We start from the raw sequence: 25,840 nt of genomic DNA on the forward strand, positions 1-25,840 counted from the left end.
AAAAAGCAGTGGGCTTAAAGTTGAGCCCTGGGGCACTCCGCAGGTAAGTTGTTTGACTGGAGAAGAGAAAGGGCGCAGAAAAACTTGTTGTCCACGGTCTTCAAGATAGAACCAGATCCATTCATGTTCCACTCCCTGTACGCCCATATGTTCCAATCTTTCCAGCAGGATAGAGTGGGACACCCTGTCGAAAGCCACTGAAAAGTCCAGCAGCACAAGCTTAGCAGCAGAGCCACCTTCCACAGACATTCTCACCAAATCGGCTACTTCTACCAGCACTGTCTCTGTACTATAACCTGATCGGAAGCCGGACTGGGGCCCTGTAGGAGTCCATTGGCTTCTACGAAGTCAGTTAGTTGTTGCTGGGCCAATTTCTCAAGAATGTTGTCCAGAGCAGCTAGGAGAGAGATTGGTCTAAAGTTGCTAAGAACTTCCGGAATCAGCATTGGGTTTCTCAAACTGTCGGAAGTACAGGATTAAGCTGTGAGGCCAGAGACCTGAACCATCTAGCTGGACAGGGAACCCGATTTACATTTCATGAGTTTGACCAGTGTCTTCTCTGCTGTTAAATTGAGAATTTCCAAGAAATTGTATGGTGCGTTATAAGGGACTAGGTGGTCCCTGCATCTTAGGGACTCTACCACCGGCGTAAATGACGAATACAGTTTTAGTATGTTATCCTCAAAGAATTCTGACAAGTTAAAGCACAGGGCCTGGAAGGGGTGAAAATTAAAATCCAACGCTGTAGGGTGAGTGAAGTATTTAACGATCCTAAAAATGTATTTAGAAGAGTTTTCTGCACGCTCGATACATCCGATAATATTTTTCCCTCCTCTTACATCTTAAAAGCTTATGGAACTTCTTCAGGGCCTCTTTGTAGGCACTTTTAGCTGCAGGCAGATAGGACTTTTTCCACTCACGTTCCATCCTTTTGCAGCTGCTTTTTCCTGTCTGAGTTGAGCCGAGAACCAAGGGGCCGAAGGGGTGATTTTGGCAGAAATAAATGACCGCAGTGGAGCCACTATGTCAAGAGCTGATGTGAACCAGGTGTTAAAGCGTGTGTAATCGCTGTTGGGGTAGACTAATAATTGTTTCTTCAAGGACTGGGCCCAAAGAATCAGTGGTGCCCCTGCTCCAGTTCCTCTTTACTTCTGTGATTTGCAGGTTTGCTAAACTTTTAGTCTTAAAATTAACCTGAACGGGACCAAAAAATGGTCCATCCAAACCATACGCAGTGGCTCCTCAACCCTCAGGTACTGTAAATTAGAGCAGATGAGATCTAACACGTGGCCTGCTTTGTGGGTCGGTGCTGAGACCAACTCTATTAAGTTACAGCCACTAAGTGCTGATATAAAGTGAGCAGCCTATAGGCAGCTAAAATCATCAACATGTAGATTAAGGTCTCCCTCCACTGTAAAATTAGCATAGTGCAAGGACATCTGGGTGATAATATCAGCCAGCTCCAGAGTGTGGCTGTGTGGACAATCTGGTGGCCTTTAAAGAAGCAGTCCCACAAAGGAGAAGGATGGGGATATTTTGATGCAGAAAATTAGGCCTTCGATGTTACCTACTAGACCCAATTTAAAGGTAGAAATCTCCAAGGTGACCTTAAAAATGATGGTCACCCCACCTAACCTGTTCCCCCCCCCATTGACGCACACAATTCGAAAGCCTGGGGGAATCATGAGGGCCACATCGGGGTTAGTTCCTTCCCTAAGCCGGGTCTTAGTTAGGAACATAATATCCCACACATTGTCTATGAGGGATTGGCAGATATCATCTGCATGCTTCGGTAAAGACCTGCAGTTGATAAGGCAAGCTTTAATGTAAAAAAACCTTGCAGTATGGTGCGTGGAGTAAGCTTCAGTTTCTACATTTATCTCTGGTTGCACCTTAAGTGTAAAATTGCAGGCCGAGCAGCAGTACTCCACGTATCCCGCCCAAAGATCAAAGCAAGGCATACCTGAGCACGTTTCTCCTTTCAGAGTCATGAGACTATTTTGCGCCCATGTAATAACCTTGCCTCTATCCATTTGGGCAGCGTGGCTAGTGCTGGCCGTGATCTGGATATGGACGGGTGCAGACAGGCTTGACACCTTATCGTGCACTCTGCAACATGCAGAGGTGCACACTAACACTTCCCCCCTGAGAAATCACAAAGTACACAAAAAGCAGGGCAGCAGCAGTATGAGCTTGCTAAATCTACGAGTCTACTGCCTGTTCGCAATGCAGTGTAGATTAAATAGCCCCCGGGAGGGAAGCAGGCACCGAGACTGCTAACCCACCTAAAATGGCGTCCAAATAGTACCCCAGCAGAGTGAAGAAAAAATGGTGCTCCTCCGACGCTACAACGGGATAAGCTCCGAGGTTGCATCTTCTCAAAAGGTAAGATACACTCAGAGGAGCAGATTTACAAGCATGAACATACGGCGGATAAAGTATAGGACAAAATAAATCGGTACTAAAACACCTTACCGTGCACCCTGCAACATGCAGAGGTGTACACTAACACTTCCCCCTGAGAAACCATAAATTTCACAAAAAGCGGGGCAGCAGCAGTACAGGCGTACTAAATCTACGAGTCCGCAGCATGTCCGCGATGCACTGCATTATATAGCCACCGGGAGTGTAGCAAGCACCTAATCTGCTAGCCCACCCACAATGGCCTCCAAATTGTGCCTCAGCAGAGTGAAGGAAAAATGTCGCCCCTCTAACGCTACAACGAGGAGAAGCCCCGAGGTTCCGTCTTCTTAAAGGGTAAGAAGCACTCAGGGAGCAGATTTACAAGCATAAACATGCGGCGGATAAAATATAAAACAGAATAAATCGCATGGTGCCAGTATAGGCCTGTACACGTCACTACCGGCATAGAAGTACGTTGACATTGGGCCGCCACCTGCAGGTGGGCAGGGGTTACTTCTAACTTTCTATAGGGATATCTCTGCTCCAGTGGAGGGATCTCCACAAAATGCCAGAAAGTTACTAATAGTAATATTTCTGCTTCAGATGTGAATGTAGGAATCTGCTTCCCTCATTTGAGGAGTGGAGACTAGAAAGTCTAAATGGACGTTGAGAACTACACACAGAAACTGTGAATTCCATCCATAAACAGATCAACACCTAGAAGTTGGCAGAGATCTACTTGTGGGTGAACTTACCTTTGTAAATAGGGCCCAAAGATTAACATAAAATGTGGATATCTACTCAATATTAGGCAGATAGATGGATTCACCCTTCCATCAGAGACCAACAACATAGAAAAAAGGCTGCAAATAATCAACACAAAATCAGAAATGATATGATCCTGACTTGCAGGTGCAAATCTAATCAGTTAAAAATTAATTTCAAAATGTTAGGCAAATGCAAAACAAGGTAAATTAATTAGATTGAACTCAAATACATGTGTTAAAATGGCATGATAGTTCCTTTTAAAAAACATCTTTCTACGAGCATGGAGGGTCTAGATGCATAACCAGTACTCTTACAGGCTATTAGTGGGCACTACAGGAACAACAATGTAAAGTAGTTCTACCATCAAACGTTTTCATATCTCCAAATGTTTGTCCTATATCTGTTTTTGTCTAATTCACTTACATTTCTGTATACGTTGTTTTAGTGTTAATAATAACAATAACACTTCTAACATGTGTATGTTTTGTATTTTTATAGCACTGACAAGAACAGGTTGTTTTACATGTTTTACTGTTGTGAACATGAAGTCATGAACATGCAATTATTTCCTCTTATTCATAAAGATCAAAGGCTGAAGTCCTACTAGCATTCAACCCTGTTGGTTATACACAGTTCTCTATAGCTCAGGCTTTTTTATCACTGCCATTTTTATATTTTCCACTATTGGTTATGAATTTCTTATCCTTGTTTCCTAGCAACATGCTGCTGTCTCTTCGTGGAATGGCACCCAGGCCACCCGCTGCATCACATTGTTTTCCACTTGATGGTGGTCTTTGATTTATTAATAAACATGGTTTATGGAACACCACATTTGTATTTCAATTTGTGATTACACACAGTTACTGGAGCCAGATTTCATCTTGTTTTAATGTATTTAAACAAGTGTTGTGTTTTTAAAGCGAACATGATTGCTAATATCATGACTTATAAAATATTTCTATAGGTACACGAACAACCCAAATATGAGGACAACCTATACATGTATCTATATTTTGTCATCTTCATCATCTTTGGGTCCTTCTTCACCCTGAATCTCTTCATTGGTGTCATCATTGATAACTTCAACCAGCAAAAAAAGAAGATAAGTATTATATGGTGCTAGTAATATCATATTTGATTACTGCTTCTAGGCAACCATTTTATAATGATTAAAAAATATCACTACTAGCTGGCTAGCTGTATTCAACAATGCTCACTTTTCATTTTCACCTGCGCCTTTTGCTGTTAATATAACAATTTCTAAGAAGAAACTTGCTGTCAGCCTTCAGGTGCGGCCTTTATTTCCTTACGTGCTGCTTATATACAACACAGAAACTGACTGTCGAGGGGACCATTACTCCTGGGTAGGCTTTTTTGAGTAATTAACTTCTACAGAGCATATGCAGCTCATGACAATTACACGCAGGTCCCGCAAGAGCACAGAGTTCTTCAACCAGGCCAAAAAAGGTAGTATGTTGTGGGACAGCACACATGTGCAACTTCTGTGTCATTTCAGGTCTGAGCATCAGTTCTCCCAGCACGCTGCTCAACACAGTGACGGTTAATGGGATTTGCGACTGTAGATTCGTGTTACAGCAATGACGCCAGCTGCCCCAGAGCTCAGATATATTGAATCTATGAAGCAACATGGGCCCAGAGAAGCCTTGCTGTATCATTAATCTCTGCATAATCATTACCTAAGTTCATAAAATATGCGTAGAGGGTGAATATGGGCTTTACATTAGCTAGAGGCCTGAACATATATCTTCTTTAAGTTGATTTTTATGACACTGTGCAAAGTAAAACCTTGAAATTTGGCATGCACATAGTTGTCTATGTGGAGAAGTCTAGGAGAAGGGTAGCATCACAGACATTACTATGCTTCACACAAAGATTATTATTATGGTCTGCAAAAAGATGCTATGGAGGATTTGTAAATACATGATTCCTATTGTGATGATAACACTTATGTTAATATAGCTCTTCATCCACAAGCAGCACGGCGAAGGAGCTTTTGGGGATTTCCTTGTGATCATACATGCTTAGTCATGAATGACTCTGTGCTACAAGCACTGGACCCTACAGGACTTACAGAAACCTAGATATAATAATGCCATCTCACCATGTGGTCTGTAAATACATTATTGTAGTGAATGCTCTCTGATTTAATGTTCTCACTAATAGAAACATGTGCATGTTAGGCAACTATTTTCCAAAATCAGATCTTTCACAGATTCCATGCTTGAGTTGGACTCCAAAGCAGGTGATCTTGGTGTACTGGGTGATGCTCCTTCACCCAGCAGGCAGACTAGCAGGGCTATGCCCCCAGCCCTGGTCACAGGCAGAAGTCTTGAAGAGCTTCCCCTTCTCACACAGCATGTTTGACTGCTTGGCAGATGACAAATGTTTGGGGCCTCAACCTCCCCTTACAGTCCTTTTCCAGCCATTAAATGCAATTTAGGGTCTGAGTCTTTGAAATTTTATGTTGGGGTTCTGCTTGTTTTGTGAAGTGGACATTTTTCCCTTTCATCTTCCTGCATGAAAGAGGTCTGTCACAGCAGGCACGACTCCTAAGCTGATTGTCCACAACATAATTAATGGGAGTGACAAGGTTAATCCGAGATCCCCAGCCGTACACTTTATGTTCATTACTACTGATAACTACACAATATACTGCGTCCACCCCAAGCATGCTGCAAAACTCCTGGTGAAGGTGGTAACCTTCCACCAGTATGAGGGTAGCACTTTGGGTGCCCCTCCCGGTCCAACAAGACTGCAATCCATGAGACAGGGTTATGTCATGGTATACACACATGATCCGTGTTCGCCTATGACAGAAAAATCAGCCTAAGGGATCCAGACAACTGAACAGTTGGCACTCATGGCAGGGTTACACATCTCGTACCATGCACAGGATTTTTTTCCATCCTAACAGCTCCCTGTCAATAACCACTTCGCCAGTGCCTAAGAAGATCACATTGACCATGTGCCTCGTCAATGATGATCCTGTAAACAAATCCAGCACCATCACCCTCATCGACAGCTGCATTGACAACGACCAGGTTCATGACGATCCCATCCTCTTCAGCTGTAATTTTTCATTCAGCCCAATCAATGGTGCTGTCAATGACAATGGATTGACCCTTTTTATCATCTATGGAGGAAACACCAGCCTATTTGCACTCATGACTGAAAGTTTTTGCTTATTTGCCATTATAGATCCTGGAGTCTTGAGTTAGAGGCTTATGTGAGTGACCATGAACAGACCTACGATGCAGCCTATAGCTCTGCACAGTTAATGATTCCTGTATTCTTGAGTATGAAGAACAGAATTATGAGGAGGAAGGTAGAAATTCCGTTTCCATTGCAGTGTTACAAGGAGTATGATCCCTAAGATTTCTATTTCAAGACTGCTGAAGAGGGTACAGACTTCTATAAAAGCCAAGCTGTCCTTATTATGAACACTTTCTGATTCATGTGCCTGTTTCATTGATGGTCATGCTACAACACATGGTGGAAGTCTTTTAAATAGTTGTTGCCCAGCTGCAACATAATTACCCTTTAATTGGTCCTTGAACATGATCACAACAGCAACATGTTACACCTACATTACAACCACTCATTCCTTTGTCAAAGATGACATCTCCACACTCACCCACTAATGTTCCCTTTGACACCTCGGCCAGTACCTCCAATGCTAAAACACATAGAGGATGAAGACTGCCCTCGTAATGGCCAAGAGAAACCCTGACAAGGGGATAAGGAAGGTCATGGTTCAAGGGTAGGAAGATGATGCCCACCAGGACAAAAAAGAATATAGGGATTTCATCCTAAAGAAAGAGACAAGAAACTCATATCCCCCCCCTCCCCATATCCCACACTGGACTTTTCACTGGGCAATATAGCCCAGTTCCATGCTTTGTTAGCAAGAATATCGAAGAAATGAAATCTTCCACTGTCTTTTTTAGATCAGTGGTGGTTTTGAATAACTTAAAAGAACCCAGGAAGACAACAAACATCCTCACCAATATGGGAAGGAAGTGGTAAAGCTCATGTAAGCACCACTCCTGCTACAAGCAGTCGTGCCACGCTGGGAAACGAAGTACAGGGCACCAAATACTCCATACTGCAGTAGCATGTATAACCTGCCACCTGAAGCTAGACTCTATCACTGCAGCAGCGGCTCAGAGGTGTTGCAGAATCCAATTGCACCTAGTTACACCCACTCTCACCCCAAGATAGAGATGAGAGTCATACTGATATCTTGGACCACAGAATCAGTTTGATGGAATGACATTCATAAAGGCAGTGAATGCACTTGCCATCCCAGGCCAAGGAAACCCCCAAATGTGACACAATAGTTTAAGTTTGATAGACTAAATCTGTGAATACGGAAAAGAGGAGGCTAAGGCCATTGTGAAGCAAGGAGCTAACCCCTCAGCTGCCATCATTGATGTTGCAATGGACATCTCTAATGGTGGTTGTGACAGCTTGCAGGAGCAACAGTATTCAGGAGACGGCTGGCTCATTTCTACATTGTTCTATCTAGAGGTGCAAGAGAAAATACTTCACATGCCATTTGATGGACACACCTTGTTTGGGAAGAATGTGGGTAATGGTTGCACACTATAACTATTTAAACAGATACTGATATGCCACATTTGATAGGAGCTCTGTAGTACAAATGTGCTTCTTCCACATGCATTTGTAGATCCAGACATTCGCAGGCCTACAGGGGGGCTACAGCCAGGATGGGGGGCTTGTCCAATAACACTTCCCTTCCACACAGTCCAGCTGTGTCTAGGGCCACTCTTAAGGCAGATGCCATGGTCATCAAAGTTACCAAAATCAGCAGAGAGGAAGGGAGAGCCTCTCAGTCCTACTCCCAAGGTACCTCAAAATGATATTTTCAGTGCTGCCCTCCTCTAATCTCTGAACAACCCACAGAGGAGAGAATTTCCTGTTTTGCTTCCTCTTGCCCACATATTAGCACTGACTGAAGGGTGCTCCAAATAATGCAATCCAGGCCCACTCTGGAAATCCTGGAAAACATATTCAGATCATCAAAGGAGTGATGGAGAAGGCGACAAAGTCCCGAACATATCAGGGATTCTTTTCAAATTTGTTCCTGGTTAGAAAGAAAATGGGAAAAGGAGACATATCCTGGATGACAGAGATTTCAACAAGTTTCTGAAGAAACAATGCTTTTTGGTAGTAATATTACAGAAAATCATGTTGCTTAAGCAAAGATGTCCTTGCCACACTGGAACGTACAGGGTACCTACTTCCATGTCCCTAAACACCAGAAACACAGGCAATACATATGATTCTCTAAGGTGGGGCAGCACTACCAGTTCAAAGTACTCACTTTTGGCATGAAGTCTGATCCCAAGATACTCACAAAGTGCATAGCTCTTGTGGCAGCCTTTCTATGCAGACTGGGTCACTTGGTGTGCACGTACTTGGACGAGTGGCTCATCAAGTCCCCTTCGGAGGAAATTGCTCACACTTCCATGGCTCCTTGCATGTACCTTTTGCATGAGTTGGGTTTGACCCGAAGTGTACAGTGTATCTGTCAACAGGACTCTAGTTTCTAGGAGCTATTCTTGACACACTGCTCAAGCATGAAGTGTTTACAGCCATCTTGGGACTCGGCTTGAAAATCATTTTTCGCAGGGAAAAGGGAGTGCCCAGATGCTACATTATATCTCAGAAAAGTCTGCTCATGGTACACGCAATGCACAATTTGCCTTCCCCTTAATGTTGACTGTAGTGTCACAGACAAGATCAATGACATATCTGTATTGGAGCAGCTGCACCCCCTCCCCGCCCCCCCCCAATCATGGATCTATTAAACTGACAGCTTCCCAATTCTAATCACTACCGTAAAGGTGCCATACGAGCCTCCTTTCATCTGTTCTATGTCCCCCTTCTTAATCAGCACTACACTTTCAACAAAAGCTCTGAAATTCTGTTGAGAATGATCTTTGGTGGTATACCAGTACCAGATTCGGGCCGGTTTGGCCCTGATCTAACATTTGTGGAGTTTGAAAATAATCGGAATATTTAAGGGCTTTTCCTTTTTGGACAATTCTTGTTGTGCTATCACTCTGAAATAGTTTACCTCACCAATGTACCAATGGGGTGCAAAGTCTGCATCCTTAATTATCAGTTCCATGTAAAAAGATTCCACCACTATCATGGAACGGGTAACAACTGCAGAACCCGTTTTACTGGACGTATAACTGCACTTACATCCCAGTTCGGTGAGCATTAACTCTCCCATTTGCCACCTTGTATGTGCAGCTGGAAAATAGGAACAGGGATGTCTGTGCAGGGCGGGCAGAGAGGGGAGGAGCGGGAAGGGGAAAAGGTGTCTTGGTAGGGGCCCTTGCTAGAAAAGGAGATCAGACAGGGCTGACGGGCGAGGCCCAGCTGCTTTTGCAACCTGTGCCTAAAGTGATTGTACATGCTGCTTTTTCCAGCCAGTAAAACCAGGAATGATGTTCCCACACTAGTGAAACTAGTGAAAAAAGGGTGCGGAATCACAGGGCCATTCGTTATCAGGTAGAGCAGAATTCCAAATAGGAATTCCACTCCTTTTTTCTCCTAACAAGAGCATAATGCATAAGATCTGGCTCTGTTTCTTCTTCTTCCATCTATTCCTAGTCATTGACTTAATTTGCTTCTGTGGAGGTGAACCTACATGCTGAAAGAGCATTACTTGGTTCCATTTTATTTACATCAGGAGCATTGCAGCCCCCATTAGAAGTTGAAGGTTTGATTGCCTGTGAGTGGGATATAAACTATAAACCGATTTTGTTAATTAGTGCTGTGCTTGTGCTATCATTTCCAAGAAGATCTCTTTCTGATAGAGACTTTCTCAGCCTGACATTTGCTCAGCCCGACAGACACTGTCAGGCTGGTCAGACTGACAGACACTCTTCTTCTCCAAAAACATGAGGGGGGGATGTGGCCCCTTCAATTGAATAGGCGGGCTTCAGCTGCTATGTGCACCATGCCATTTTAACTGCAACCGAAGCAGATTGTAGGGTGTTGGCCTTGTTGCATAGCAGAATGTCTACTACAGTACTGTTAAATGGCATTGGAGAAGCTCAACATGCTTCAGAGGGGTCTTATAAAAAATTACCAAATTTTAAGTTAGTTTCTACTCGGTTTCCACCTTGGGAAATTTGGAAATATTTGCAAGTTTAGCAATGAAACTGTAAGCGTTTAATAGTCGGGTACATTGATGAATTTTTTTATAAATTCAGAGGTAGTAAATATGTGTTTTTTTTAAATATTTCATGTTATATTGATAGCCCAGCCATAACAGCTATTTTATTTACGTGTATAATTGTTTTTAAATGTATGTTTTAGGTTGTTTAGGAAAATCCATCTTTGTAACTTGCCAATAGCTTACTTATGCAGGTTTAAACTGCTTGTTATGCATGACATGGTTATAATCAGTTTTGAATTTCTTTCTTTACTTTGGAGGTCAAGACATCTTTATGACAGAAGAACAAAAAAAGTATTATAATGCAATGAAAAAACTGGGGTCCAAGAAGCCACAAAAACCAATTCCTAGGCCTCCGGTAAGCATAGACTTTATCCAAATAGTTGAAATTGCTATACACATGTGCCCTTATAATGTGTTCTGATTGTAATTATGAAATGTTTATTTAGAAATAAGTATGCATATTGATCTGTAAGGTGAGTGTTACTTCATTCAAAGTACTGACAGAAACGGACAGTTAAAGTTTTAATTAAGATGCAGATGGAGCTCTAAAAAAACTCCCCTTGGCCCTAGCACCATTCTGCACCCCCAGACATTTCATATCAACTTAGAAAGTATTACATTTTCCGCATCTGTTACATATATGCAGCTGCTGACAGTTTCGTAGCATGCTATCATAACATTATTAAACATTGCAAACTTTACAAACTAGATTTCAAACTTGTTTTCAGTCGTCAAGTGCCATGTGGGTTTGTTGAACGTTCCAGTGGGGCAGGTTACGACTGCGTATTCAGCATGTTGTGATTTATCGGGAAGTGGGCTCTATGTCCAAGTCATTTATATTTATGGATGGGAGGGATTAGTCGATGGCATAGTCGTTTCAGTGCACAGGTATATCAAGACTGTGCTTTTCGCCCTGTTTTGGAGTGGGGGGGGAGGAGGTGTGTGGGTGAAGTGGGGAAAAGATGTAGAGCGCCAAACCGGGCCAGCCCCGGCTGGGGGCCGCTTGAGAAGGAAAATAGCGGCAGATTTGAGGAGTTGAATTAATCTTGTATGGAGTTGGCGCTGTGATTGTCTTGGTGACGTTTTGATTCTATTTATTTTAAATACTTTTCCCAGTCTGAAGGGTGAGTACTTGTGGTGTTTTTTGGATGTTGTCTTATAGTTGCTTGTGTTCTGCGATCAGCACCCTATTGAGGTCTGCGAGCTATATATGCTTGCGTGACAGTAGATTCAATTTCCATGGCATGGCCGTGCTGCGTTTGGCCAGGCCGAGTGCCAAGTTCAAGAATTTATTGATGTTTTTCCGTCCAGTGTTGCGCTTGGTTATGCCCAACAGGAAGTGTAGTCCTTGTACTACGACTAATGTCTCTGTGGTCTCCGAAAAGGTAGTTGCCACCTCATTCAAATATGATGTTATTTGTGGGCAATCCCAGACCATATGAAGAGACGTGGCTTCAGGGCTGTGGCAACAGGGGCATATGTTAAGGGAACCCTCGTACATTTGTGCTAGTCTTTGTGGGGTTAGATATGTATGATGTAAGTAATTGAATTGTGTAAATTTAATTCTAGCATTTGCAGATATTTTTGTGTAGGTTATGCTTTGTGCCCATTGTTTATCTATTAGAGTAGTTGCGAGTGCCAAGTCACAGTATTCTCTAAGTGGTGCAATGAGGGTTGTGGTGTACGGTCTCAGGGAGTTGTATAGCATAGTAATTGCCCTCCTGCCCGTGCCATGTGTTAGTAGCGTTTGGAGTGTGTGGAGGTTTTAGGTTCGTCCTGCTTGGCACCCCATGTCCTAAATAACTGTTTTGTGATTGATGCATATAGTAGGAATGATCTGGGGAGATACCATAGTCATCCACAAGTGCTGTAAATTCACAGTGTGTGGAGTTGACGAATAAGTTGCCCCAGGTCGGATAGGCCAGCAGAGAACCACTCCGCCATCGCCAGACGTCACTTGCCCACTTTATAAGCAGGAATTACCTCTAGAGGCAGATCTGGGGCATATGGTGGAGGTGAATGTCTAGTCTGTGCATACCGGATCCAGCAGCTACGCGACGTGGATATTAATATGTTTTGCGGGTTCTTCAGGATCACCACATCTGAGCCATTCAGCCATTCCTAAACCTGATGCCCAATGCCCCAATTGAGAGATATTGCGGCTTGCTAGCCATCTCGTCGGCCATTGCAATTGTGCGGATGCATAATAATTCTCAAAATTAGGAGCTCCTAGTCCCTCCTCTGAGACTTTCATGAGGGCCACCTGAGCTCTGGACTTGTCCCATATTAGGGCTATTAGGAGTGATTTCAGGTTCCAAAACATTTTGTCCAGCAATGGGAATGGGAGAGCCGCAAAATAATACATTAGCCTCGGAGTAGTAGCATTTTAGATATGGCTATACGACCCATTGGAAAGAGTGGTAGTTCGGTCCAGAATGTCATGGAGGAGCGAGCCCTAGAGATCGCTCTTCCCAAGTTGCCCTCTATTATTACCCTTGCGAGTGGTATATTTAGATTCCTAGGTATTTATAGGAGTCGTATGTCCAAGTGAGGGGAGCCTGTGGTAGGGCTTCCCTTTGTTCTGGTGATTGAGGGGTCATTTGGGAGTAGGAGGGATTTTCCCCAGTTTACTTTGAGACTGGAGTCATGGCCAAAGCATTCCAGCAGTTTTGATCCCAATACAGCTTAAGCAGCCAAGAAGGAGCATTGGAGGGGGTGGTGCTTTGTGACAAGTGCTGCAGAGTGCCACTTCTCCCCCCCCCAAAAAAACTAAAGCTTTTACGTGTTGCGGCCATGTCCTGTAGACCACTGATTGGCACCAGCAGTATAGAGTCTCCTTGCAGGAGCTGGAAACAACTCTGTACAGTTGTTTCTAGCTCATCTGGTATTCTCTATGTGATATTGAGCTCACCTTGTGCTCAGATTGTGATATTGGCTCTTCACCTGGAGATCGTGTGTATGTACAGAGACGATATTGTGTGACACAAGATGGCTGTGTGTGAGTCAGCAGGCATAGTTATTTTCCAGTCTCAACATGCTTGAAGCCAATCTAACCAGCTCATAAGCCTTGGATTTCATAAGTTCATTACACAGCTTGAAATACAAAGGAAATAAGTATAGTCATGAGGTGAACTCAGAGATGCAGAGGTTGATGAAATTGTAGGTGTTTTGCTGCTAGAGTAGTTGCAAACAGTAATGTCAGACACGAAGATTGTTGCAAATACCGGTGAAGTATTGAGCTTTGATTAACCAGCCCAGACCCGGCACAGCTAGCCAGAACGACCGGCCGGTTTACTTTCCGTCCGCCAGCATTGGAATGCGGCGGTCTGAAAGTAAACCGAGCGGCCAATTACGATGCAGCCTGGAGCTTTTACGGGCGGCATCGTAATCGGCCCCTTAATGCGTACAATTGAATAAATATCTTACCTTTTATTAACGATTATTAATCATTAATAAATAATATTTAATAATAAATACATTGTGAAATATATTAATAAATATTTTTGTAACAAATATCTAATGAACATTTTGTTATAAAAATTCAAAAACAATTAATCAAATATATACTAATATAATCCCCTAAATATTTACAGAAAGTAATCTCATTAGAAATTATAAACTTCACACCTGTTTTATATTAAATAATTACCTGAAAATACTGTATTATTTTCAAAATTATTGTCATTCAATAAATAAAATAACAGTTTATATTTATAATATTAGTAAGCAAATATAAAAGATTATTTTTAAATATTTGTTACATAAACTGTTATACTCTCAGATTGCTAATGAAAACCCACAACCTGAATAAATACCATACTAGAAAATCTACATAAAAAATTATATTATATTATAAAATATATTTAGCATATATTTATGTACAATGTTCTAACAAATAGTCATAACAAAATTCTTTAAAGCTTTATTATATACCACAACATCAAGGGGTACTATATTTTTAGATTTAAATACACTTTAATTACAAGTTTGTAAATTATTCTGAAAAACATCCACTTAGAAACACAGCACGCCCATGCTGCCCCATGAGCAAAACCACGTCCTCCAGTAATCATTTACCTACCCATTGTTGCCCATCCTCATCCCTGTTTTCCTATCCGTCTTCCTGGTCACCACTGGTCTCCTGTGGGATTGCACCATAAGGACGTGAGTTGTCCATGAGCTGCATGGTGGCCTTGTAGTACTCATCCAGTTTGGAGACCTCAAATATTCTTAATGATTGTAGCCTCTTGGGATCTGAACGTTTGTTTTCTTAGCATCCAACATTAGATGTGAGATAAGAAGCCAGTTCCTCCCCAAAAGGATTAATGTTGTCTTTTGGGTGTCTCAATAGTATAACCTCTAGACATTCAGCTAGTTCATCCCCTGTGATTTGTTTTATTACTGGCATCACTGAGTTCAAAGACGACTTAATTTTATGGTGGGACGATAAAATGTAAGTCCGTTTCCCCTCCTACCCACATCCCCTACAGCTGTGTGAACTGTTCCCCTGACTCATTTGAGTATTACACTGTGCCATGATGAAATGCATCTTTACAATATTTTGGGCATTGTTTCTTTTCTTGCAGAGTGTGTGACAAAGTTGTTTGCTCCATTAACAATTTCCTCCCCACTGATCTGTATCTAGGGTGTTTTGTAGTACCTTCTCCCTAGCTTGTTCGAACACAACTTTGTCATCCTTGTACAACTAGTGGAGCATACTATGTCTTTTGGAGATGGCAAGACTATCACCAGAACATATTAGGAGTTATTTCTCAAAAGGTGTTAGGCCTCTAGTCACCCCTTGTTTCACTTCCAGGTTAAGGAGCCAGTTACACAATTGCAAATATCTAAAGCACTCAGTCTCAGGGAGAACAAACTCCTCTATAAGTTGCTCAAAGGTCTTGAAATGATTTCCTTTGAACATTTCTCTCACAGCCTCCTTCCAGCAGGTGAATATATGCCTCTCTGTTTAGGAGTGGGGTATAATCCGTGCTCGCCCAGAGTGGGGTGAAGGATGATGGAAAAGAGGCGAGCCCCTTTTTCGTTGATAGCCTATCCAATATAGCTCGCAGTCGAGAACTGTGGCTGTTGGTGAACGCAGAGGAGATACCAAGGAGGAGTGGTTGGAATCCCTTTTAATGGATTTTTAAGTGGACTTTTTAAGATTGGAAGAAGAGTTCCCCTAGCGCTATATACCTTGGAACTGATATATCCGTCCCGGGACTGCGAGGCCCAGGCTGCCCTGCAACGTTATTTCGCAGCGCACCTGGTGCCTCTTCCCGGCCCCTCCCCCTCATGATATATATCTAACACTCACTTCCGCGTACGCGGGACGCGAGCGGGCCGCAGACCGGGGCTAAGCCCGGGCAAAGGGCGAGCTGTCTGTGGCCGTCCGAGGACGTTTGAGGACGGGACGGGCCGCCCCCCTAATTTCTATATTTGCCAATTGTGTCCTTCTTACTTTGTTGTTATAACCATATTTTACGGCTATTGTTGATATTTCATTTAGGGTTTCCTTCTACCAAGATCTGTGAAAATGTCCTTAGATCCTGGGAAATCTCGCACCCTGTTGGTTAATACCTCTAAAGGTCCGGTAACTGGCACTATTGATCAATTTTTTAAACGCGTAACTACAGTTTTGGAAAAGGAGATTGCGGACACAGAGAAGCGTCTCTCATTAGATTTGCTAACTGGCAAACGATCTTCTTTGGGCAGAATTGGGAATGTATTTTCCCCTGGGGTGGCAGCGAAGGAGACAAGTGATTCTGGTTCTTACTTTACTTCTGAACGGGAAGAAATGAACACTGAGACTAACTGTTGTTCCGTGGTTCCTAACCCTGTACATACATCGAGTTTAACCATTTCTGGGCTATCAGACTCGCCGAACTTGGACACATCGTCCCCATTGAGTATAGGGCCTTCTGACCCTAGGTCTAACATAAGAAAGATACGAGGCTCCCCCACTACATCATCTAGGACAAAAAAGGAGAAAGCAAAATCACAACTCCAAAAGTCGACATCCTTAGGGTCTTCGGAAACAATTAACCCATCTGTAATCACTACTAATACAGGGTTTATACCTGGTCAGGATTTTGTGGGTGAATTACTGAACAAAATGGAGATCATGGTAAAGTCTCTACTACTTCCTCTTTTAGAGAGGACTAGACTAATGACCCTGCACCTAGATGATTTGGGTAAACAGCAGCAAGAGAATAATGTAGTCTTAACTGAACTAGCTAGGGCTCGGATAAAAAGCATCCCGCTCGACTCAGGTGCTCCTCCCACCCGGCCCCTAGAACAACCATCAACCAGTGGCACCGTAACGAATAGCCACATCGTGTTGGGTAAGAAATCCCTGGTAAAGTCATCCAAAGAAATTACAGGCAAAGGCGCTATTAACTCCTTTGGCAAAGAATCAGGAAGACAAATAAAGATGGTCGATAACACTAAAATTGATGAGATTGGAAACGCTGAAAAAGTAGTAGGGAAAAAATCCCCTATGGTTACTAATAATATCTCTGTGAAAAATAGACAGGAGAATGGAAATGGTGAGAATCCTAATCAGCCTCTCTCCACTCTCCCGACCAGAAGAGTGGATTTACCCCCAGAATCAGCACCATACACTATCATTATGACGGGAGTACCAGAACTGCCAGAAGGAACAAGGGAGGACTACTATGCCCTAAGAAATAAAACTATTTATTGGTTGAAACAAAATAGACCCCTTCCAGCGCATATAAATGGAGACATTTTAATGGTAAGACGCACGTCTTGGGTGGGATCAAGACCAAAAGACAGGAAGGGGGATGTTATAATTATAAATTTTAGGGATCACAGAGCAGTCAGATATATTGGTGACTGGTACGAAGCCAGAGGGGGGACGGTATTCTTACCCACTATGTAAACTATTTCTATCCACGTGAATTGATCTCCCAATTAAAACCGTTTCCTGTAAAAGACCATCTTTTAGGTTGGAAGGAACTCAACTATCAACCCTTCCTTCCTCACCCTTGCAAATACATATCCAATCCCCCTTTCTTCAGGGGACCACAGAATAACGACCACTTTTATCATCAAAGGCCTATTGCACCACCTCAGAAAGTGAATTCCTATCCTTATCAGGATTATAGCGTGCCCACCTTTAATCACTTCCTTCCACTTTTTGATCTGGAAAGTGTAGACTGACTCATTGAAGTTGAGGCCCCGCTCCAAAAATCCATCTTTACAGAAGCTAACACGCCTAAAGAGGTAGCCAACTCGAGCGTAGGCATAGAAAGGCAAGAAATTGAAAACAGTAACTACTTACAACTGTCTAATTCGCCTTTCATTGGAGGAGTAGATATTATTGCTCATGGGAATAGTTCCCGTAGTGGATCTTTCGATTCGGGAAATTGTCCCTTGGGAGTTCGGGAGACCTCACCCGTAGAAGAAACAGTCAGTGCAAATAAAGTATGCGACCCTAGAAAGGACGCTATAACACTTCAAATCATGTCCTGGAATATAGCGGGTTTACGCATAAAAATACTGGATGGAAGTGCAATGGACTTTCTGCAGGACTACCATGTGATAGCCCTGCAGGAGACATGGACTACTAAAGAAATGCATTTGACAGGATATAAAACATACTTCTCTCCAGCAGTTGCAGGCTCATATGGCAGGGCTAAGGGTGGTCTAACGATATACATAAAAAATACTATACCAGGATTAGAAGTCAAGGAACTTAGCCTACAGCCTAACTATCAGATCCTGAGATTATCGTTTCCAAAGAAAAAGACTATCTTCTTGGTTAATACCTATGATAATCTGCCCGATACTGAGAGAGTAAATATCTTTGGGGTCCTTCGGAATAAGCTTTTCTCTCTCCAAAAGAAAATGCAAGGGTCAGAGGCCCCAAGTATTGTTTGGGGGGGCGATTTTAACCATCATCCTTGTGCCGTGGAAAATAGTAAGATCTGCGGCATAGCGGAGGAAACAGAAATCCATACCACCCATTTCAGCCATTCTAGGGTAGGTGATTTCTTAAATGAACTCCTGTCAGAATTAGGATTAGTGATATTAAATAAAATTGATATTAGTAGCGGACAACTACAGCCAACCTATGTGGGCAGGGGATGGGAGTCAACGATTGATTATATACTGGTCTCAGCTGCCCTTGTTGGCAAGGCGCAGAAATTCAGCTTAATCGCTAATACTTTAAGCGATCACGTTGCCCTGGTTTTTGATTTAGTGGTGGATCTGGAGAATTTAACCCCACATCTGCTGATGACTGCACTTGCACAGAATAACTTAACCCTAACAAAAATCAATGGCTATGCCATAGGTTGGGGCAAGATAGAGCCAGCAGATCTGACAAAAGAAGGTGGTATTTGCGGTACTCCCCGCTGTAATGAAGTGCCTAGATGATGATATAGGCAAGGAGGAAGTTTTGAAAAACTTCAGTCAAATCTTGGAGAAAGTAAATGATTGTCTAAAACACAAGAAGAAAGGGAGTAAGGGTGGGAAAAAAGGATGGTTTAATCGAGACTGCACCTTGGCTCATAAAGCTTTAAAAAAATCCCTGACGAATTCCGTTAGAGACAAAGAGGAGATTCGCACCCTAAGAAGGTCCTATAGATTAGCCTGTAAAATAAGAAAACAGGAATAAAAAAAAGCACTCTGGGACCAATTATATGGTGGTAAAGACACCCTTTCTGGTAGAGGTAAATGACCAGCCAACAATAGAAGTAACAATAGAGGGCCCAACATGGGTAAATCATTTTTCCAAAGTCTTCGGTAAAATACCAGGAGCTGAAATATTAATCAGAACTCACAAGATAATTTATTCCCCATACCTATAAATTTTGGAATTACCGAAGCCACAAATGCTGTAAAAATTAGTAAATGCGGAAAAGCTCCGGGCCCTGACAGCGTGCCAGTCGATTTTTTTAAATTTAACTTAGACCTCTGGGCTCCAATTTTAAAAAGGGTGTTTGATGCTGCAATGAAGTGTGGACTAATGGAAACCTGGACCCATTCGATCATGGTCCCTATTTTTAAGAAGGGAAACAGGGAGGAGGTGACCTGCTATCGGCCAATTTCATTACTGGACTCGCTTGGAAAAGTATTGGGTAGAGTCCTTCTTCAACGTTTACAGGAATGGGCTGATGATCAAAAAATACTATCCGATATCCAATATGGCTTCAGAGAGGGTTTTGGAACCACGGAACACCCAAAATGCATTGGGAATAATCTTGTTTTGACAAATCAAGCATTTGAAATCTTCAATTTGAAATTCCTTCACCTTTTGATGAACTCTCCTCTGAATAAAGAAGGATTGGACAACATTGGTTACTATTGTTTTCATCATCACTGGCTTTTTTTAAATATAGGATTCCACATTGTTTTAAATGTAACTAGGATCGCTACTGTTCAGACTAAAATATGATCAAATTGTAAATACTCATGTTTGAGTTTTTATGGTAGTGCTTACTTTGTCCAGAACTACTGGGTCCTGGTTTATTTGCTTCTTTCGAATTGGTGGTTAGGTGGAACCACCTCAAAGCGAGCACACCGACTTTAGTATTGTCATATATATGATGTTTAAATTGATACTTGGAACACATACAGCCTCATGCATCAACCCAAAATCCAGTCGGTAAAATACCGATTCGGTAATAGCTCCCGGTATTAAGTAAAAAATACCCAATCCCAATGCATCAACCCAAAAGCAGAAATCGCTATTTAAGGAATCCTTAAATAGCGATTCTTTAAATAGGGATTCCTTAAATACCGATTCCTTAAATAGCGATTGCATTTAAGGAATCCCAAAGTGAGATTCCTTAAATGCAATGCATCAAAGTAAAAAAATTAGCGATTTCGCTAATAGGGGGAGCAAATTACCATGAAGATGAACTGCATGGTAATTTGCAAAAACTTTGAAAAATGCACTTTTGTGCATTTTTCAAAGTTTCATGTTGCGCACACACATGCCCTTAGAGCATGTGTGTGTGCAACATATGTGCACATATCATTTTCAGGGGTGCAACAGGGTGTCCTTTTGACACCCTGGCACCCTTGAAAGTGCTCCCGCTATTAGCGATTCGGTAATACCGAATCGCTAATACAGACTGGCTTTACATTCATTCCTATGGGCCTCCAAGCCCATAGGAATGAATGGGTAGGTATTCCTTATTACCGATTTGGTATTACCGATTCGGTAATAAGGAATATTAAGGAATCGCTATTTGAATAGTGATTCCTACATGCATAGCCTTTTGCTATTCCTTATTAGCGATTCCTTATTTTTCGCTAATAAGGAATCGCAAATGGCATTGTTGATGCATAGGCCCCATAGAGTGCACTACAGCTGTCCTCACTGGTTTTGATTTACTTTCTAAAAGTGGCATTTTCAAACACAGAATGTTAAAACCAACTTCACTAAAAGTTGTATTTTATCATCCTGAGTTCAGGCATACTAAATTCGAATTTCCACCATGTTCTCTGAGTCAGTTAGGATTATAAGATGTAGTAACCAAACTGCCCATTCTGGCCTATGGAGAACAGGTAGCCTTGCAATAGTGAAAAACGAAAATGGCTGTAATTCACTATTAGAACATGCCACACACACCAGGGCATGTCCTACCTTATCCTTACAATGCACCCTGCCCTTGGGCCTACCATAGGGGTGTCTGATAGGAAGAAAAGGGAAGGTTTAGGGACTGGCAAGTGGGTGCACTCGCCCAGTCAGCATGACAGTGCCATACTGCATGCAGGCTCTGCAATGGCAGACCTTAGACACATTTTTACAGGCTGCTTCTGTGGGTGGCACAACCAGTGCTGCAGGCCCACCAGCAGCATTTGGATTACACTCCCTGGGCACTCCTGGTGCACTGTACTAGGGTCTGACAGGTAAACCAAACCAACCAATCATGGAATCACTAATCAATATGTCAATTTACAATAGGGAGAGCATATGCACTTTAGCACTGGACAGCAGTGGTAAAGTGCCCAGAGTCATAAAATAGCCAACAACAGGTCAGAAGAAAGATAGGAGGAAGGCAAAAAGTTCAGGGATGACCCTGCAAAAAGGGCCAAGTCCAACAGGGATTTATATAGTGTGGGAGTTCTTTACTTTTTACGCCTCCATGGCATTTCCCAGAGAGGGCCCACAGTCACAGTATGATCTATCATGCACCATCCTTTCTCTGTCTCACTCCTACTTCAATGTATCAGGAATCGGAACTGCACAGCTGTGTGATAGTACGTGAGGTATGGAATCTCCAGTCCTCCGCTTCGGGGTCTAAGGGAACTCTAACGTCTTGCTATTCTCTCAACCTTGCCTTGCCATATGTAGGCAGAGCAGCGTGATTGCTGGTCCACAACATATTTCTTTGCTATACCTTAAATTTGGAAAAGGTATTGAATTCTGGGCAGAATAGTCATTTTGTATGCCGCTATTCTTCATAGCAAGGATAAAGGCTTATGTTTTCTGGTTAATGAGTTCCATTTTCACTGCCCTTTTCAGCTGTCGACAGTTTATATCTTTGGTTTTAGCGAAAGTGGGGGTAGAGGCTATTCCCATGAAGCCGATAAGGGCTGTAGCCCACTGTACAGGAAACAGATGTTGCAGTTGGTTCACTATAGTCCCACGGGTGGAAATATTAAGAATATCAGATTTGGTGATGTTGATTTTAAAACTAGATAAGCTTTTGGCTCATCCAAGAGGTGGGGCAAGGAATGAAGTGGGCCTGTGAGAGACATTAGTATGTTATCCACAAACATGGTAAGTTTTCTATTCTATGGCCCAAATTTGATCCCAATAATTTGGGGTAGGCACATATTTGTTGAGCGAGCTGTTCCGGTGTCATCGCAAACAAGAGGGGTGACAAACGGCACTCCTAGCTAGTACTCCTGGAAATATTGCAACCATTTGGAGAACACTCCATATATCTGACTTCAAGCTTTCGGGGTACGATTACCCGCCAGCAGACAGTTACTAGAATGGTCCCCAAATCCTATTAACTATAGGACTTTGGCATACTATATTTTTAACATCAATGTTATTGTCAAACCTAAAAAAGATATATTCACCTCTGATATTGTTGCTCACTTTATTTTGGGAATCATGATATTTTTACCATGGTGTTAAAGATCCAACCATTTTTGGAGTCCATATTCAAGTATGCAACTGTGAGCACGCAGACCCCTTTAATTAACAGGTTCAGGAAACAAGTTCTAGCAGGGGTTGTGGTAAGTAGGATACTGTTGACATTGGTGCTTGCACTGAAATGGGGCTTGGCATAAAGGGGTAATTTGGTTTCTTGCATTACAATTTCACAGTTCATATTTGTGTGATGTGTATGCCTGCATCCCCGTGGTGCCAAAGGTCAAACTAAGGGGGTCATTACGATGGCGGGCCGACCTGAGTTCGCCCACTATCATGGTGGAAATCAGGGCCGCCCGCCATGCATGCGGCGGTCCTGCACACCCAATTAGGATGCGACCGCCACCATGGTGGTCGCATTTTACACTTTAACAGTGCGGCGAGTGCTGCTGACTGCAGCACCCACCTCAATGTTAAAAATGCATGCTGTGCATTTCACTGCACTACGTGACGTGGTAGGCACCACACAGTGCCTGCCACTTGATGCAGTGAAATGTAGGGGGGTACCATGGAGCCCCCCCAGTGCACAAACACCACCACCACAATGGGCCCCCAAAAGCAATCCCTGCCAGCCTTTCAATGGCGGTTTACCTACCACGGAAAGGCTGGCTGCGTACAGCATTCTAATTTGGCGGACGGGGCCTGCTAGGCACCACCACCATTTTATGGATGCAGACCGCTCCACCGGGCAATCGTACGGATTGCCTGTGGTGGCTCCGTGGCGGATGGTCTTTGTGTCCACCATGGTCGCAGTCTGGATCCCCCGCCATCGTAATGTGGAGGGGGGAAAATCACAGTCCGATGGCAGAAGGACCGTCACTGCATGGCTGGCGGTGGCGGGCCTTCCACCATCATAATGACCCCCATAGACACTATGTCATCACTTTATTTACATCATCCACACATAGTCTCCAGGATTTGACTCGGTGCTGGATTAGGATAAAGACCGTACCTCTGGCTCTTGCCTGCTTCATCTCTCTTTCCAGTTAGTGGGGGATCAAGTTTGCAGGCCCACTGTAGGCGTCTGAGTGCTGAGGAACCACTGCCAGAGTGGGCCCATTGGTCACCGATGTGCCCCCTGGACTGCAAGGGCGGCCACAGGCACCACCTCCCCGGAGCCCGGATGTTACCACCTCTCTGGCCAGCATATTGTCTGTTTCTTCCTGACCATCACTCTGCTATTCGGGAGGGCCATTATTTGTTTGAACCAGGAAATATTCCGGGCTACTGTGGTGTGGTCCCGCTGCATGCTGACCATGGTCCCTTGAATGTCCACAATGTCCCAAGCTCTGTTCTCAAAAGGTTTACTGAACTTCCACCCAGGTTGGTAGTCCCGCAGGATGACCTGATTGCCCACTGACTGCTCGGGGGCAACAGTTCGCCGGACTTGGCTAAGCAGTTGTTTGTGTTCCATCGTTTCTCCTGAGCCACCTATACATCTAAGGTCGCGGGCTGCAATAGGCCATGCTGGGAAGGTGTCCCTAGTAGGCCTTCGGAGTAACAGACTCATAGGTGCACAGTTCGTGGTGCTGTGGTGCTATGCAGTGTTTGCTGATATGCCCCTGAGGAATATGTGGAGGCAGCACTCAGCATTTTCACTTTGCTTCACCCCTATGCAAGGGGCTCGGTTCAACATGCGCATAAAGTGTTCCACCTCCCCATTGGCTTGCGGCCACTGTGGCATCAATTTCAGGTGCTTAGCAGCAGCTGTTCAACTGCCGGTGCTCAGCTCATCCCTGACCCTCCAGAGCTGGGTCATTGTCACTTGTTCTACTGGATTCAATGACATGGCATCATTTAGCAAATTCCACCACTGCTTATAAGAGGAGTGCTTCTTTGACCTTGGAAAGGCTTCATGCACCACTATGCTTATAAACTCTGTGGCCCCTTCATCTTCTTCTCCCTCCCCGCTGCCGGGTTCCACTTGTGGGTGATGAGGCAGATAATCAGCCGGTTAGTTCACTCCAGGGCGATACGCTACCTAGAACAAATAAGGATGCAGTTGCACTGCCCACCGATCGATGCAGGGGGCATATTGAGCCATTCCCACAAAGAGTGGGACTAGTGGCTTGTGATCCGTGATGGCCCAGTATTGCGGACCACACAGGTATAGATGGAGGTGGTGGCAAGCCCATCTAATTGCCAGCTCTTCTTGTTCTATTGAAGCGTACCGAGTCTCAATGTAAGACAGTGCTCTGCTGCCATAAGCGATCGGAGCCCATGACCCTTTGCTCTTCTCCTGCAGAAGAAGTGCCCCCAGCCCTACTGGGCTAGCTTTCACTACCAGGTCCATTGTGCATATTCGGTTGTCCTTTACTTGGTGAAAAACTAGGTCCATGCGTGCATTCCACTCCCACATGGCGTCGGATCTTGTCAGGGCCGTCAGGAGTTTGGACAGGGTAACTAGGTTCAGTATGAAGCGGCCGCAGTATGTCACCATTCTGAGAAAGCCCCTCACTTGTGGCAGTCCGAGGAACTGTTGCTTTCCGTATTGCCTCCACCTTCTTCAGGTGCACTCGCAGCCCTTCTCTCGAGAACACGTACCCAAAGAATTTGATCGAGTCTTCATAGACCGAATATTTCCGTCTGTGTTGCATCACTCCGCAGTCTGCCCTCTGCCTCACATGATGTTCCTCCAGGGTTGCTGAGAAAGCCAGGATGTCATCACTGATGTTTAGCAGTCCTGCCAGGCCAGAGAGAGTTTTACAGATGGTGTTTTGAAACTCCTCCACTGCTGGGGAGATGCCAGAGTTCAACCTCTGGTACCTCCGGAGGCCTATATGTGTCCAGAATGTGTCGTTATGTAGCAATTTACCAGTTCCAACTCCAGCTTGTGGTATACGGCATTGAGGTCAAGTTTTGAGAACCACTGTGCACCGTTCAAGTCCGCCACAATGTCATCCATGATCACAGTGATGTGGCGTTCACAGCGAATGGCCGTGTTTAAAATGTGCATGTCCACACAGAGCCAAATGACTCCAGGCTGCTTGGGCTTGGGCGCAGTTACCAGGGGTGAGACCCAGGGAGTAGGGTCAGTGACAGTCTCAATCACCCCTTGTTGTTCCAGCTCAGACAGCTCCTTCTCCACCAACGGCTGCAGGTGTAAGGGTACTCTCTGGTGACAGAGCACAGTGGGCCTCACTGTTTCATAAATAGGCAGCCGTATCTTGATTTTGTCCAATTGTCCGAGCCCTTTGAAGAGCTGGAGGAACTCCAGCATGATGGCGTGCAACTCTTGGATTTGGCTCGCAAAAAAGACAAGCTTCAGGTCCTCCGTCATGTGGCAG

At 43.7% G+C, this 25,840-nt stretch overlaps 1 protein-coding gene across 3 annotated transcripts in view; it reads left to right on the forward strand.

Annotated features, from left to right (window-relative positions):
• The window catches only part of LOC146861238 (sodium channel protein type 2 subunit alpha-like), a 544,972-nt gene that overhangs the window by 474,391 nt on the left and 44,741 nt on the right, over positions 1-25,840 (forward strand). For all 3 annotated transcript variants that reach the window (XM_085645392.1, XM_085645389.1, XM_085645390.1), the window contains 2 exons: positions 4,136-4,273; positions 10,662-10,766. In XM_085645392.1, coding sequence (XP_085501518.1) covers positions 4,136-4,273; positions 10,662-10,766 — 243 coding nt within the window. The remainder of the gene's footprint in view (positions 1-4,135; positions 4,274-10,661; positions 10,767-25,840) is intronic.

This window comes from Triturus cristatus, chromosome 3_1, assembly GCF_964204655.1.
Source record: "Triturus cristatus chromosome 3_1, aTriCri1.1, whole genome shotgun sequence".
In the NCBI taxonomy this organism is placed as follows: Eukaryota; Metazoa; Chordata; class Amphibia; order Caudata; family Salamandridae; genus Triturus; species Triturus cristatus.